The sequence below is a fragment of the Apostichopus japonicus genome, chromosome 9 (assembly GCF_037975245.1).
Source record: "Apostichopus japonicus isolate 1M-3 chromosome 9, ASM3797524v1, whole genome shotgun sequence".
Taxonomy (NCBI): Eukaryota; Metazoa; Echinodermata; class Holothuroidea; order Aspidochirotida; family Stichopodidae; genus Apostichopus; species Apostichopus japonicus.
In genome coordinates, this window is record NC_092569.1 from 3,538,666 (window position 1) to 3,556,078 (window position 17,413).

At 37.6% G+C, this 17,413-nt stretch overlaps 1 protein-coding gene across 2 annotated transcripts; it reads right to left on the bottom strand.

Moving 5' to 3' along the window:
• Window positions 1-874: 874 nt before the first annotated feature.
• LOC139973343 (syntaxin-7-like) lies at window positions 875-17,359 on the bottom strand. 2 transcript variants are annotated; one of them, XM_071979958.1, is made up of 11 exons: window positions 17,207-17,359; window positions 15,573-15,705; window positions 13,135-13,200; window positions 11,153-11,222; window positions 9,869-9,959; window positions 8,086-8,160; window positions 7,060-7,122; window positions 6,376-6,513; window positions 5,763-5,835; window positions 4,601-4,683; window positions 875-3,959 (listed from the first exon to the last, which is right to left on the bottom strand). In XM_071979958.1, exons 2-11 carry the CDS (start codon window positions 15,643-15,645, stop codon window positions 3,861-3,863), a joined length of 831 nt encoding a protein of 276 aa, XP_071836059.1. In that variant the 5' UTR covers window positions 15,646-15,705; window positions 17,207-17,359; the 3' UTR covers window positions 875-3,860. The 2 variants fall into 2 exon arrangements, with proteins under 2 accessions (XP_071836059.1, XP_071836060.1); XM_071979959.1 differs by lacking the exon at window positions 17,207-17,359 and adding an exon at window positions 16,976-17,130.
• Between the last annotated feature and the right edge of the window lie 54 nt (window positions 17,360-17,413).

Below are 17,413 nucleotides of genomic sequence, written 5' to 3' on the forward strand. Positions count from 1 at the left end.
TGTGGAGGGAGGGTAGGGGAGAGGGTTGGGAGGGGAAGGGGTGTGGAGGGTAGGGGGAGGGGAGGGAATGGCTAGGAGAAATATTCCTGCATCCTGAGACCAGAGATGTGTGTATTTTATCAAGGTGGTAGTTGAGGGTGTTGAGTTATCATGCATTTATTGTGGTGTAAATTCAACTGACAATAAAACCCAGTTTGAACAGACCTTTTAAGAATTTATGTCTAAACATGCCCATAGGGTAGTATTGTCAGTGGCATCATGAAGAGTTTACAACCTGGAGAGTAAAACAGATGGGTGCCGATGAGGGGGATGTGGGTGGGGAGGAGAATTAATTGATGTCCCCCACCCCAAAAAAACATTTTGCTTGAAAAAATCTAAGCTGAAAAACTTTTGTACTAACCAATAGCTTGAATTCAGACTTTTTAGACTAACAGAATTAATTTCTCATCATTTACTTTTTAATTCCTAACTTGAGAGCTCTTTATTGCCAATATTAACACATTAGCAACTAATACACCAAAGCAAGGTAAAGATGATAACGCCCTGTTGTCCAAGTGCATTACCATGCCCCCTCCCTCCTCTCCCCCACCTTGGGAGTTTGTTCTGAGGAAGTGTAATTGTATTTAAGTTGCAGCACAAATGGCAAATTTTATTCCTGGTATATGTACTAGGTGTAGAAGTAGTTGTATTTTTTTTGTAGGCCAAGGGTGTTTCTAAAGGAGGGGGGAGGGGGGGGGTGGGGCAGGTGAACTGATATCTTGTGTTAAATGTCGCTTTGGCTTCACTGATGTTTAATCTGTCGAGAAATGCCATTTGGAGGTAAGTTTGAGCACAGGATGACACACGTATCAGAAAGAGAAAATCACACAATATACTTGGTATGCAGTACTCCACTGTATTCTGGAATAATATCAATTTCCATTCCCAATATTGCGCTTAAGCCGAACATCAGAATTAAAAGAAATAAGAATTCTGCCATGGTTACAATGGTATACATCATGCTTGTCGACATAAATTGTACAAATGAACAAGTGGGGTTTGCTACAAGTAAGATAAAATGGGTTTGACACCAAATTAAAAGAACATATCCCCATATGGAGTTAATTGAATGCCATCCGCTTTGAAGGGTGTGAAGACTCGCGCAAAAAGAAACGTCTAATGCCGGTAATCTGACCTAGTTTCGAATGAGGTGTAAACAGAAGTGTTAGACACCATGATCGATCCCAGAAAATACACACACAACTTGCTACTGTCGGTAATTAGACACTAGTGTACAGACAGTACATACAGCTGCGGTCAATACCCACAGCACAGTGTATAAACGATACAGTGATGGGCATCTCAGGTCCAGCTAAGGATAACGAGGTATTACGTTTCATTACTGTCTGCATTTTGTAGCGACACGAACAAAACGTCACTTGCAAGCAACAGAAAGTTAACCTTTTTCAGATGGCCGCACGCCGTTTGGGGCGAGTCTTCAATGCCTTTAATACCAAATCTTCAAGAAAAAAACTCTTGACAGAGAACATTCAGCATCACCAAACACATAAACTGTAAACAGACAAAGAATAGGAAAGCTAAATAATTATAACATCACATATTTGCTTCCAGGCTACGGAAGCAAGCATTACTATGAAAGAAACGTGTACCTCATAGCAATTAGATATAAACTGTTCTCGGTAATGGTTAAATCCTAGTATCATACAATTTTAGATATATGAAGTATGGATTGATTTGAGTGAAATCAAAGAAGCCTGTTTTTTCTCCAACGGAAAGTAACCCAGTTGATGGCTGCTCTACATTACGATATTTCAACCTGGTTACTCGGTTAGCCCTTGCCCTCGGTTTATACCCGGAAATAACGGTGATTTTCTGGGTATCACAGGACCTACGGAGTAACCACAGCTGCCTCCCATATCTTACTCCAGTGGAATTCACATTCAGGCCTACATGTGAATTGATTGTGTTGACTTCTGCTGTGGTTTACTTCGTAGATCAGGTGATAACCGGAAATTCACCTTTTTTTGCCCCGGGTATAACCGAACGAGGGCTAACCAGGTTGCACCCGTAATGTAATGGACGGTATACTTTAGTGAACAAAATTCTTAAAGTGACTGAAGTTTTGATCTCATATCTGTTGGCAAATTACACATAGATAACGAAATTCAGCATAAAGTGTTGGTTGACCACATTTCAAAAAGATAAAATAATCGGCTACTGGTTACTATTTACTTCTACTTTCTAAATAAATGTTCTCAACTGGCACTTAACAGCTTGCTGAATTTCTTGACCCCATCTTCTATGCTTTGAGAGTCTTCAGAGAGCTGAATACATTTTTTGCCATCTTTTTAAAAAGATATATATATATTTTTTGGCTATTTGGGCAACAGGGTGATATGTAGGGAAAGGCAGGGTCTGTGTTGTGGTGTTGGGTGGCAGCAGGTTGAAGGGAAGGGGGGGGTGTGGGTGGTGGTAGAATTTATGTACTGTTAATGGCCACATGGAGTTCTTTTAAAAAATCAGTGAAAGAGACAAAAAGGGGTTAAAAAAGCATATTTGTACCAATAAATATGGAAAGCAATGATGATATGTAGGTGACTCAAAGTAGAGAAAATTAATGATTCTATTATTTACAAAATATGAAAACGTAACAATTATTAATACTTGATTTTTCATTAAGAAGCATTGGAGATAATTTTTACTGAAGAATCAAACACAGTTATCATGCATGATAGTTTTACATGTTTACATTCTGAGCACCAGATGATCGTAATTCCACTTGCTTCTCCTTTCTACTTTTGTCCGCTACTGCCCTCCCCCCACCCCCCCCCTCCCCATCCTCCTCTGTCACATCCTGTTCTCACCTATCACCCATCCATACCCATTTCCCTCTCCTCTCTGCAGGCGCGTAGCCAAGGGGGGGGGCGAAGGGGACAGCCACCCCCTCCTTGAGCATATTTTTTGTTTTTGTTTTTATGATATGGCTAGTAATTTCAAAAGCGAAAATGCTAAGATGCAACTTACAAGGCCTGGGAAGTGCCATTTCCAGCGATCTGGGAGGAATTTTCAGCCAAAATTTTCTTGTACGCTTCGCACCAACCCATGGTGGCGCTACGCTTAGATAGTTTTCAATGCAGAATCTACGGCTCTGATAGTTTGCCTACAGGTTCGCCCCTCCCTTTGCAAATTCCTGGCTGCGCACCTGCCTCTCTGTCTCCTCTTCTCACACCCCTCTCCCTTACCACCTTTCCCTCATCTTCCTCCAATCTCCTTCCCTTCTCCTCCCTCCTCTCCAGTCCACTCCAACCCATCTTGCAATCCTTTCCTCTTGGATATAATAAATATAAAACTGTTGAGTGACTGTTGATAATCAATTTGTTGATAATTTTTTTGATCTGAATTATGACGTAATCAGAAGTAGGAGATAATAGATGGATTGGCAATCCTTCTATAACCCCCCCCCCCCTCCAATTCCACGGTTAAACCCCTTCTGTATCCCACTACCATGAACCCCCAAGATAACAAGTACAGCTTTTGAGTTGTATTATTACATTTGGATGCTTTAATACTGCTATTTGAAAAATTAAAATTTCGAGAAAAAAAATTAAATAAAAAGGCATGTCATTGTGTCCTCGTGGCTGCTGGACTTTACTATAATCTGTGTGCTACCGTACTTCCTTAAATGTGGGGGGGAAAAAAACAGGTAACTGGAAATCTCAATTTCCAATCTTTCAAAAATTAGCTGTATTATTTACATCTGATTGGTCATCACCACCCTTCGTAGAAGTCCATTTCCGTCCATTTTCACATATATTGGTCAAACGATGAGGAGGTCAAGATGTGAAAAAATTATGATCCGATCATGGTTTCTTGACCAACAAGATGATCATAAGGACTAAGGCTCCAACAACAACCCCCAGAATCAAGACGATGCATAACTGCTTCCGTCTAGCCTTTTTCTAAAGAGGAAAAAGATGAAATATAATGTCATTCAAAAATGCTTCATGAAATGATATTATTCTTAATACCACTCTCTATATTCGTACTTTGTGTCAGGCTTTCCAAAGTCTCCTTGCTGTGACAGAAGCAACAGTCCCAAATGTTTGATACGGAACAGTCACAGGGCCTTCTTATAACAGCTCATGCCTCCCTTCATACAAGTGGCTGTGACATGACAATGAAGTTATTTGCAAAAGTTTTAGTCCCCCTCCCTTCCCCCTCCCCACCCTCAACTGGGTCATAAAGGATATCCAGCCTATTATTATTATCTAGATATTACGCTATCACTGTAAAAAAAAAAAAAAAAAATCAATTTTTTATTTTTATTTTATGCAAACTTAACTAGTGGCAACCTTTTTTCACTTCTAAATACACGTTCACTATTATCAGTTTATACATGAATCCTGGAACAAGAGAGTAACATGATAAATACAAAAGTTTAAAAAAAACACAAAAAAAACATACAGATAGAAACACAGACCGATGGACAGACAGATAAATGCTAGATGAAATATGGCACCTACAAATTAAAAGCTGGGCTGTATACTATATAAAACATACCATATAAATGTTAAACAGAGAGCAATGGCATATTTCTTACCTGGTACATTTCTGCTTTGACTAATTCCTCTCTGGCTGACGACACATTATCAGCACCCCTCTCCACGTTTGATTCGATGGAATCTAAAAATGACAAAAGTAAAAAAAAATGATAGCAACTAAGCCCAATGTTTTGAAAGGCAGTCATGTTGGAAATGATTCCAGTTTAACACCAGAAAGCTAGCAGGCTTTGTGATTCCTTGTCTTATAAGTTTAAATTGTGTATGGAATCACCTGATCGATAGAGCAACTGAGGAAAATGTGTCCTGAAATAGAGTACTAGAACATCATACCAGATAACTTGATCATTGCAGAGGTATTACCCTCCTGAAAGTTTATGACCAAGAACAGTCATAAGTGAGAGAGTGGAAAACCATCTCAGCCACTTGAAAGAGGAAACGTCAAATCCTATGACAGTTAGTGACACAGAAAGGCTGTTTATCATAGAAATAATTGTGCTTGCAATACAATAAAATATAATACAATACAATGTTCTACAATACAATGTTGCACAATACTTACAATGTTGTGCAATGCAATACAATGCTGTACAAATACAATACAATGTTGTACAATGTCATACAATACAATGTTGTACAATACACAATACATTACAATGTTGTACAATACAACACAATGTTGTACAATACAATACAATGTTGTACTATATAATACAATAATGTACAATATACTACAATACAATGTTGTACAATACAACACAATGTTGTACAATATAATACAATGTTGTACAATATAATACAATGTTGTATAATACAATGTTGTACAATACAATGTTGGACAATACAATACAATGTTGTACAATACTTCCAATGTTGTGCTAAACAATGCGATGTTGTACAATACTTAAAATGTTGTGCAATACAACACAATGTTGTACAATACAATACAAGTTGTACAACACAATGGTGTACAATATAATACAATACAATACAATGTTGTACAATACAACACAATGTTGTACAATACAATACAAGGTTGTACAATACTTACAATGTTGTGCAATACAAAACAATACAATCTTGTGCAATACAATGTTGCACAATACAATACAATGTTGTGCAATACAACACAATGTTGTACAATACAACACAATGTTGTACAATATAATACAAATACAGGTCAGCATAACAAGATTCACTCACCAACCATGTCACCCTGTTCCACTACCATGGCACTCAAATCACGGAAAATTTCGTTGACATCAACGATGGCAGACTGTAATTAGATCGAGAGGAGAATGAATCAAATGAAGATTTGCTCAACACTCTGGTAAACAGTGTAAGAGAAGCAGTTGTTAATTATTGACAATGTAGCATTGTTTCTGTTATCGTTTGGGTGCACATCCTCTTTTCCTCCGATGTCACAGAAAAACAATAAGATAAGATAAGATAAGACGAGAAAGAAAAGGAGTATATATTAACATAACCTTGCAGGTAGATTGTTGATTTACTACCTTTATAATATGTCTCAGAACGCACCATTTTGAATCCAAAATTTAATTTTGTTGTCAGGGTGGACAGGTGGATTGGGAGTGGGGGGGGGAGGGGACGGGGAAGAGAAGGACCCCAGACCACCTAAATGGGGGTCGGCCTCATTGTCTCCAGGGTCACACCCCTCCTTTTAACAATCTTCCATTTGGAAACACGGAAAAAAATGCCCACACACACACACTTGAGCCAAGTATTTTCGATGGGAGCTGGGAGTCACTTCCAAAGGCAGTACTGGGCGAGGGTTGAAGGTGCTGTATTTACTGACCTCAATGTCTCTAACTTGTCTCTCCCTCTCCTCCAAGATGTTCAGATCATATTCCATCCCTTCCTCTTCCTGCTGCTGCATCTGCCGTCTCCTCTGGGATTCGACATCTCGTCCGGAATCGAACCCGACCTCTTGCTCCTGCAAACAGTTTATTATCATTGAGAACATGGTACTGAATTAGGGGCTGCACAAACCCGACAATCAATAGGATATATATATGTATGTGTGTATATATATATATATATATATATATATATATACATATATGCTGATGATGATGACCCATGTCCCATTTAAACGCTTGTCTATAACATGAAGGGCACACAGTATCAATCCAATGCGACGTATATCGGACAGTGCTACATAACTGTCTGACTACTAGAGAGTCAGTTTAAATCCATAGAGCGTCGGATACTCTGGGAGGCATCTCTACGGCACAGCATTCCTCTCACGTCGTCATGATAATCAAGTGACATTTTGCCGATATTGTTACTTTGCCATATAATGCAATGACTCAGCATGTAGTACTCCTTTCACTGTTGAACATACTGAGATCAAATGCTAGATATTCCTTTTAAATAGATGGGAATAGGGTAAATCTAGCCAGAGAAATGAACTATTTTATTTAATTTTTTTTTTTTTTTTTTAAAGTTTGTAATTTTTTAAGGGGGTTAATCGTATTACCTCCTGATGGAATGATGACTGTTTAGGCAAATCCGGATAAGTCTTCATCTGGTTGGCCACTCTCTAGAAAAAAAATATATATATATATACTTAATGACAACTACAGTATGAAACGTTTGCAAAACAATATGAGGGCGGTATTGAAGAACTTAGTATGCATAGACTCCAGATGTGTGGCCTGATTAATTCACTTTTGGCTTCGGCTTTTAGTACAACTTAACGTACGCTGCCGTTTTGGAGGAATCTAACCGTAATAGCAATTAACGACTTTGCGATACGTGTTAAAGTCATTGCCGACTTTGCAATCCGCACCCCCCCCCCCATTTTGCAAGGTCGGTAAGAGTGACTCCATACTTTTATCTTTCGCGAAACCAAAAATCAGGCCTTGGGATGGCACAGACAGAGAGGGCACTCCTCAAGAAGAAAGTTTGTGTTTTTTACAGCAAAATGTTTAATGAAGTTACATATTTGACATTCTTTTGTTAATAGTGAATAACTATTTGCCATGCAGGTTGCATTTTAGTTTTCATTCTTAGGGTCTGAGAAAGTATTAATTATAGCATTGGTTGATCAGTACAATTTACTGGCCTATGATTTATATGAAGTCACCTCTTCAACAACAACAAAAATGCTATTTTGAAAGATGTAGGGCTATGCTTACCAGAAATAACATGTTAACAATTGCATTTGAAGCTCCAATCAATCGATCAATCAATAAATACAAATTCTGACTGTTTTTCAAAATATTTCTAAACAAGAGAACTGTGCTGACTAAGAGTGGGTATAATACCTTCACTTCAACAGCTCATTACTCAGGATCGCAGATATTGGTAAAAACATTACGGTTCCTAAAACTTTGATATATAACTTCCAGGTTTCCTTGTAGTACCCCCCTCAGTAAACTATCCCTGTGGAAATCTGTCAATATAAACTACTGGTTGCTTTAATAAAACCGTGGTAACGAAATGGACGTCTGTGCATGTAGGACGTAGACCATAGAATCAATTATTATGGTTAACATCTTACTTTTTGGACCTCTGCGAACCTTTGTACGGTGTTTTTAAACTGGCTGGTAATTCTTTCTTCTTGTAATCTGTTCTCCTGCAAAATCAAAGGGTCACGGTCTGTTACATCACAGAGAAAATTAAGATACTAAAAGGTTAACAATTATGTCATAATTATCTCCCAGTTGCCTTTTTCTCCGAGTGTATCTTCATTTCTGACGAACCTGCTATATTGCGATAAAACGGACTGACTGTGATATTTTTTACAAACGGACAAGTACAGGAATATTACACATTATGGAAGGGAAGAATTTATCCCACAAACCAACCACAACATTGCAAAAAGACTGATCCATCCCCCCATACTTACTCCACATAAAAAGATCCATCACCACCCTCCCACCCCCCTAAAAAAGATTGTAAAATATCTGCCATAAATCCCTACTCTCTAGATCTTCCTTACCATAATTGTATTACTTGTTAAGTTTTCATATATATTGAAAAAATTTCACCAAACTTCATTTAAATCTGCATTACTTTGTTTCACCAATTTATATGCACACAAGATTAGGAGGTTCCCACCCTGAGATGATAGGCCTACATATAAACTGTGACTCCCACAGTAAGACTATGTCAGTTGTTAGGTAATGTATTTGTTGCTCACTTCAGGCCATCCAGGCGAATTCCAGACCCATTCCACTCTTTCCAATTCGAATGTGCCGTAACAGTTATTCAATCCGAGCCATTATTTAAAGCTGCTAGGAAGCTTTCTACAGCAATCGCCCGAGTTAAATTTCAAAAATCATAAAACGTTAGAGTTTGCTAGCTGTTTCCAACCTTATCTTACTACAGCTAGATATGTAAGAATATCAAAATAGTTATATCAGTTATTGAGTCAAAGTTACCAGTTCAAGAGTCTTAATTGCATGATACTTGAACCTCCACTAACCATTTGTCAATGTTAAAAGCTCTAATGACTTCTTAATAACTAATTGTTACAGCTTTGCATAATTTTAGTTCCCCGATCCATCATTCGCAGTTAAATTTGTGATTTTCTTGAGATTATACTTTGCATAAGAAGCTTTGACATTTAAAAAAGCAAGAAACAAAATAAAATACCCAAAATGACAAAGTAAAAAGGAAAAGCAAACATAGACTTTAACATTTTGCACGATACCGAGGATATTATGTCATCTTTGTAAATTCACTCCACACCAGGTGAACTTGAACCCTCTAGCATAATGGCCTGTGTTAAATCTACGAGGTAAAACTGTGTTACCTCAGAAGGTTAATAAAGGTCGGTGACAATACTTCAAGCCTGTTCCTAGCTTATATGCAAAGTAGACTAGGCTTATGTACACCTGTTACAACAGTGTGTTAGGAGGTCTGGTTTAAGAAATCAAAAATTTCTTCGAAAATAAAACTAGTTTACTCGAGAGATTTTGCATCTCTTCCAACGTTAATGTAAAGGACTAGCACTGCAATTTATGTCATTTATGATGGGGAGAGAAATTTGTTCTGAAAACAGAACCAGTAAATTGAACTCTTGCTTTTGTAGATTTTAAATATTAGTTAAACCTGATCTTACTCTTTATCCATTAAATATTCAATCTATTAACATCCATGACCTTGGAGAGAGAATGTCATGATCCTAGGTCATTACAGGTCAAGACCCTAGGTCACAATAGGTCCTGACCCTGGGTCAGAATAGGTCATGACCTCATACGACAAATAGGTTATAACTTCGAGCTATATTAACTTTACAAACGTTGATTTTCCTTTGAGAAAGAGGCAGAAATACGAACCTTGCTGAGCGATCTGCCAAGGTCTTTCAATCTCTTTACATCAGTTTGTGTTTTAACAACACTGTGATTGATCTCTTGAAGAACCGTGGCTCTGTTGACGACAAAGAGTTTCAAAGTTATGGACATGTGGCGTAGCATTTTGTTGTGTAAAATTGCTATGAAAAACATATCACTACTTTGCATATTTACGTAAATGCAACTTAAACAACTGTATGATGATGTATGAGATGGGACGGAAAATAACACCCCTCCCTCCTTGTGTAAAGTTTTGCCACCCTCCCCCCCCGCCCCTCAATAAGAAAATATCACAGATTTTTTTTTGGCTTCTGTAATGATGATAAGGAAATTTTTTACTTTCTATTCTGTTAAGTCCTACTTACCACCAACTTCAACCCCTCAAACCAATTCTTGTGCATTCGCCTTTTGATGAACAATTCGGCAATTTATCATAACATTTGAGATTATCTGATGTTATATAACTTGCTGATCAATGATAGGTAGGTGTTTCCCACAAGGGTATTTTTTCCTACAAACATTTCTGAGCATCACAGCATACACATCTACAAAAGGTATGCCGGAAATTCTTTTTTTAATTGGAAGGCTATATAACGAAATGGCTTCAAAGGGTGTAAGGGGCTGAATAGATGTTATTAATATTTATTCAATATATAAGTGGAAGTAGCCATGATAGTAATATCAAGCTCTCGTAATCTAAAATCACATCGAACATACTTGCGGCACCAGTTCACCAGTTTCTCTTTGGGGTGGTAAGAGAAAGGATGGGGGCAGGTTGAAGAAGGCAAAGAAATATGGCATTACAACCAAATAGATATTTTTGTCAGTCAGTAATTCTTTATTGCACAAGTCAAAATATCTTCCATATCAGTAATATAGGTACAAGGAGGTTCACCTTATCCCTCCCCCCTCCCCATACCCTTCCCCAGTCTTCAGTGACATGAATGTAACACAAAGAAAGTTTTTTGTGCTAAAATATATCTGCACCAATCCGCAAAGAAAATATACATAGTTAGTTCTCCTTTTAGAATGTTCCCTCCTCCCCCCCCTCCCCCCCAGAATAATCATTCTCCACTCTACTCGAACCGGGTAATATCAATGTCTTATCAATGTCCGGTCTTGTCTTGTCAAATATCAATGTTTTGGTAGGCTCTTTAGCATAGATTTCACCCTTTCGAATGATCGATCGACTACGCTGGGTTGTTTTGCCAAAAGTCATCGTCTAAAATTCAACAGACAGTTTACCAAAAGTCGATTCAAAGTACTTACATTTTATTTCTCAAGTGGACACTATCTGATGGTGTTCCTATCTGGCGAACAGACCTCTCCACATTTGAAACTGTAAAAGAAGTATTGTATACGGTCATTGTTTGAGATCGATTCACAATTTACTGTCATGATATAGGTTTAAAAGGAACAGATTTATTGGGATATTCTGGGAGCCAATCAAAGTCAACTGCTTTCCCTAATAAAGCTGGTGGAAATTTTCCGCACCTTTTACGTCAAACCTGCAACTTTACAGCATATTGTATGGCGAAGATTGCTTTTTTTTTGTTAAGGCATCTAACAACATGATGTCATAACATTTTTATTTTTGTTTACTTATAGTTTGTAATTAGCTCTCATTCACAGAGAAATCATAATAATACTACAAAAAAGTGCCAATTTGGATCAAAATTCGAAATGCAGAGAACTATGACATCTGAGCAAACATTCCAAATATATCAGGTGCCAAGGGTTCTTAAATCAACAAGACTATTATTAATAGGAAGGAAAATTGGTTTCTCAACTAGCAGTGTAGAATAATTATTCTACACATAAGTGTGAAATTGTCTGCCACTGGAATAACCCTTTAACATTTCAAATAGTGTAGCACCTTTTTTGTGTGGATCAGATGACATTAAAAGTATCTTTGTAGAGCTTCAAGCAGTGGCGGCGGAACCCGGGGGGGGGGGGGCTTGGGGGGCTCAGCCCCCCAATGAAAAAGTTGAGGGGGCAAATGCATGATGAGCCCCCCCAATGTTTACCAAGGCTCCGAAACGTGCATCTGCCCATTTTTCAATGCATACTTGTCGATCTGTCCGATGCACACGTATACTATATAAGTGTAATAATTTTAGTAAATGCTTGGGGTACATGCATTCGTGACAGTGCTTGGCTCATAGAAACTTGTTGGCAACTGCACATGGTTTTGGAATTACACATTTGTTGACATTAAGAAATGCTTTCTGTTTTTTTCTTACGGCATTTATTTAATTATTGCATTTAATTGCAAGTAGTAATTTACTGCACTCAAAAACGTCTTTGCGAGTACACTACGAGTATAGCTACTCTCTTAAAAACACCATCGAATATACAAATTACAATGTTTTTACAGATTTTTACATGCAATCTGAGAAATTGTAGGCTTGAGACCCATATTTTAGGGCTAGGTATTCGCAGCATAAAACACTCGGGAAGTGCCGTTTCCGGCCATCTGGGGGTTTGAAAAACCCAAAATTTTCTTGTACGCTCTGCGCCAACCGATGGTGGCACTCCGCATAGATAGTCTCCACACATTAGCCCCCCCAATAATTTTCCCGTTCCGCCGCCACTGGCTTCAAGCCCTCAACAGCAAACTCATTTTGCAGAGAGCATTTTCTCAAGACACAAGAATTGCAGCGCAAGTCCGCTGAGACTATTGGGCCACCCATTGCGATAGGCTCTGTTGTTCTGGTCTGCACATCCCACCCCACCCCTTACTTCCAGCTAAAGACTTTCTATTCTTCAGGAATGAGCCTGGGGTAAAATAAAAATCACGGAACTTTGCAAAAATTACGGTATAGGCTCCAGTTTGCGTATGCTACAGTGTGTTAGGATATAGTTTTTGTCCCAGAGGTAGAAAAGAAATCACGGATATTCCGCGAATTTGCGGAAAAAGCTCATGCCTGATTCTTTGTTTCAAAAGCCCCACTACGGGTATCGTACCTGACAATGATACCTAGGAATGTGACCTGTTCGTCCACCAAAAACCAGGAATGATTCAAAATTATGCAAAAGAAATGACAAAACATTGCCACACAAAATTATTATTTTTTTTTTTATAATCACTGTATTGTGACCACGTAGGTCTCTTAGGCAGATTTTAGAGATACTCGATTTGGACAGATATTCGTTAGGATCGTCAGAGGGGTTCAAGAGTTTTAAATTCAACAAATTTCATTTGAACAACTTTAAAAAGTTCTAATTTTCTTCAAAATTGTTCATCTCACCTTTGCTACTTATTCTTTGTATGCTGCTGCCAGTTTTTTCAATCAAACTTCTGAAGCTATTTTCATCTGAAACACAAAAAAAAAAACAGATTAAAATTTAGACAATATATGTATTACATTGAAATAAGATCAAAATTGTTACCTGGAACTTTGGGCAGGGGGGGGGGATAGTGAGGTGGGGGGAGGGGGATAAATTACTAGCTGAAAATATTCATTTGAAATAAAGAAGACACCCTTCTCCATATGGCTGATTTCATTAAAACTGAGGGGAAGAAAATTGCATGTGTTTTCCTGGTGTTTAACTAAATTGGATTAGTTTAACATGTTTCTACTAGTCCATACCATTGAAAGTCAATTTTAGTTACTAGATGGGGTGGGGGGGGGGGGGAGAAGGATAACAAGACAAGAACAATGCTTGCCATTGAACAGTCTTTAATATATTTACATATATGTAAATAATTTGTTAAATATACTTTTCACCAATTTTCCATTTTCTGAAAAGGAACATGTTGTAAGCCAAAGCATTTGTTTTTAACAAACCTAATGGAAAAATAATTCAACATTGTGTTTTTTTAATTTTTTATTTCATATTTTCTACTGATGAAATCATTTTCCAGAATGGATGAATCGCCACACAGGGGCACCTGCAGGCTTTTCTTCCGTTCACTGGTCAATGTTTTGGTCAGTGTAACTATAAAAATGATTCACCAAATGAAGTGAACAAATCTGCTTTAGAGAGATAACCAGGGAATACTGTATCAAGTTGAAACCGATGATCTATAAACTGTATTAAAACTCTCAGTGTACTCCTGATGATGATCACAAACTTTGTACCGGTTTCCTTCTTGATTCGATGAATTGCCATAAAAAGTACAAGATACTGTCATTTCTCCACCCTCAGATAATTCAGTACAGTTTATAATCATTGTAATAATGAACGGTAATAAATTGTAATCATTTACATAGATAATGTTATCTTAAGCCATGGAAAGACATTTTGTGCGAGGCCACTTAAATTTAAAATTTTTAAAAAAAAAATCAAAGGTATTAGGCCCTATTCATTATTTATCTTGTGGAACAGTTAATCCCACAGATGCGTAGGTTGCCAAGGTCTTTTTGCCTTGTACTTCTTTCCTACTTTCCTAATTGTAAATATATTCCATATTTGTTTCATCTCATCAATTTTTGATGATTTTTTTTTTACACACAAGTTTGCTTTCTAAGAGGATGTAGTAACTTACATACTTAAGACCAAAAATACTGTGAGGCTTGCATAACAGATTCGTCAAAGTTGAGTAACTATCGCAAAGTTCTGCAAAAAAGGTTGGGCAGTATTTTTCTTTCTTAACAACCCCTTCCCTAGCATTTTCTGACTTGCATCAAATGAAATTAAAGGTGCGGTCCCTGGTTTAGGGAACGCAAGGTATAATTGTAAGGAATAGCAATGTATTGCTCCCCACCAACTACAGACTCACTTGTTACAGCATAGGACTTATAATCTTTGCAAAGGCATTTTTTTATTCAAATGCTGTTCTTTGCTCTTTTCAAAATATGTTTATAATGAACCAAAGGTTTCTATTTTCTGTTGTTAATTAATATTTCATTAAATTTTATATTTTTATGTGCGAAATGTTGCACACTGAGGCATATTCTCTTTAGGCTACAAATCAGGTCTAAAACTAGTCTACACGCAAGGTCGTGCTAATTACTACTGGAAAAAATATTATGCTTTATGCCACAACTTCTCAATAGGTGGCTCCCTGGCAAAATTCAAACCTGCGACTGAAGAAAAAATTCAATTCGGCCAGAGAATAAATAAAATCGGTCCAAGATCTTGCATTACATAGGTGACCATGTGGACATCATAAGGCCTTAGGCTTTCAAGAGCAGCCTACCAGTCTAACCTGTACACAATATGATAGCATTTTTTATACACTAGTCGATTTGTTTCTCTAGCCTTCATAGAATATTATTTGAGCATGTGGGAAACCATAAGGCCTTAGGCTTTTAAAGAGCAGCCTACCAGCCTAACCTGTACACAGTATGATAGCATTTTTATTGTCTGGCCCTTTACACTAGTCGATATGTTTCTCGAGCCTTCATAGAATATTAATTGAGCATGTGGAAACCGTAAGGCGTTAGGCTTGAGCAGCCTATCAGCCTAACCTGTGCACAGGTACTGTACAATATGATGGCATTTTTATTCTGTCTGGCCCCTTACACTAACCAATATGTTTCCCCTTCATAGAAAATATTTAACTGAGAATCGCTGCTTGAACTAAATTGACGACCATGGACAAGGGGATAACATCCCCATTATACTCTTTTTTTTGCTCCATGTCATCCAAACTTCTACTAAGATCTATGCATGTTTGTCCCAGTAGTGGGAAAAAAAAATATTATAATTCATGAAGGATAAATGCTGATGAAAAACTTACCTGCATTTGCTTGCAAAAATGACCCTTCAGAGTCATCCAGGGCTCCATAGCCAAACTCTCCTTGTCTCCTCATTTTGAGTTGGCTCTCACGTTCAGACTCGTTGGGGTAAAGTTGTACAGAAGCTCTGTAGTTCTGTGAGAAACCACATATATTTAATTGATAACAAAATATCATCAACTAAAGGCCGTAACAAACAAAACAAACTCAGGCTAAATGTACAATGAAATTAACTTGAACACACAGGATTTTTTTTTGGACGGGTGATATTGGATCATACTGTACGAGATGACCAAATCTCTGTCTTGAAACCATAATCACACCTTGGAGGTCGTTTGACGGGCGAAAAGTTGTTTAATGTACATCAAATTCAGATTTTTTGAAAATTTGCGCTGACATAGGACAGGCAAGTTAAACGCAAATAGTACATTTGTAAAACAAATGTGTGTTTATGTTGCTGAGTCCCTATATCTCATATCTATATCACATATTCAGGTCTAAGACTCAGATGGTTATTACAATCCAACAGCAACATACAGTATGTAATATATGAATCTATCAGTTAAACTTTATATTTTTCTAAAGGAATTCTATAATGGGTACACCTATCCCAAATCTGTGCCCAGTCTGCATTTAGACTCGAGTTCTCAATGTCTGGCATGTTGGTCATCTGTGTTTTCACAATCAGGAAGCTACATGACATGTCTATATATCTCTGACTTGCTTTCAAACATGTTCAACTTTTTGATGCCACCACGATACTGATGCACCAAGTAATTTAGAGCTAATAGGCCCCTTCCCTTATTGCACACTAAAATATCACTGTATAGCACAAGGGTCACAGCCTATCACATGTATATGTTCTCCTTCATGGCTCATAGAAAGTAATGCCATGCATTAGCGTCAATAACAATATATCTAATTGCTCATTATGATATAAATCAATATGGAAAGTTTCTTATTTCAACAACCGTATTATTAGGACCTGCCTCAAAGATGTGTTAGTGAATTACAGTGAGACTGCTTATTGGGCTTGTTTTGCCAAGGATCTCTAGCAACAATGATTTCCGAGTTATATTGTCATTTCTGTTATTCCCATAAGGCCTTGGCCTATTGATTGTGGTTTCAAACTGAACGAGATAAGAAATTAGCAAAGGGGTAGAGCTTATTCACTCTTTAACGATTGTGCCAATCGGGTAACACTTCATTCATTATGTTGTATCCTAGAAACAGTTACCCAGTCAAAGCCTAGCCTATATTAACAAAACACTTAACAACCGTACTAGGCTTTAGTATGATTGCTCTATGACTGAGCATAGGCCTACACAGATAAAATTCCTTTGGTCTTTCCATAAATGCCTAAATGAAAATGTCGAGTATGGTAAATAGTCTTATTCTAACTTACTGTACTTTATACTTCGGTCTCTACTGCCCTTACACAATCATGACATCATTGACATTAGCGGAGCTAGGCCAGGGTCTGAGCCTAACCATCGTTAGTGTTATTGGTACTGGTGAGTACGGTAGGAAAAACACAGTTGTTTACGTTGGTCTATGCACAAATTTGACATAACGTTATGAATAAACCAAATCATTAGGGTAATATCATAAACAGTAAAAGAAACTCTTAACCTACATTATCCTTAATCCTTCGTTCAAAAAGTTCTCATTACGATAGATTTGCGAATCTTCCTTCTCAAAGATTGGGCTCGAAGGTCAAGAATACAATTAATACTGGTACTAGTGGCATAATAACTTGGGTTTTCCCCTGCCTGTCATGTGATTTGTAAGTGCCGAGAATACAAATTGACCTTTGACATTACTTAGACAATTGCTAGGCAAC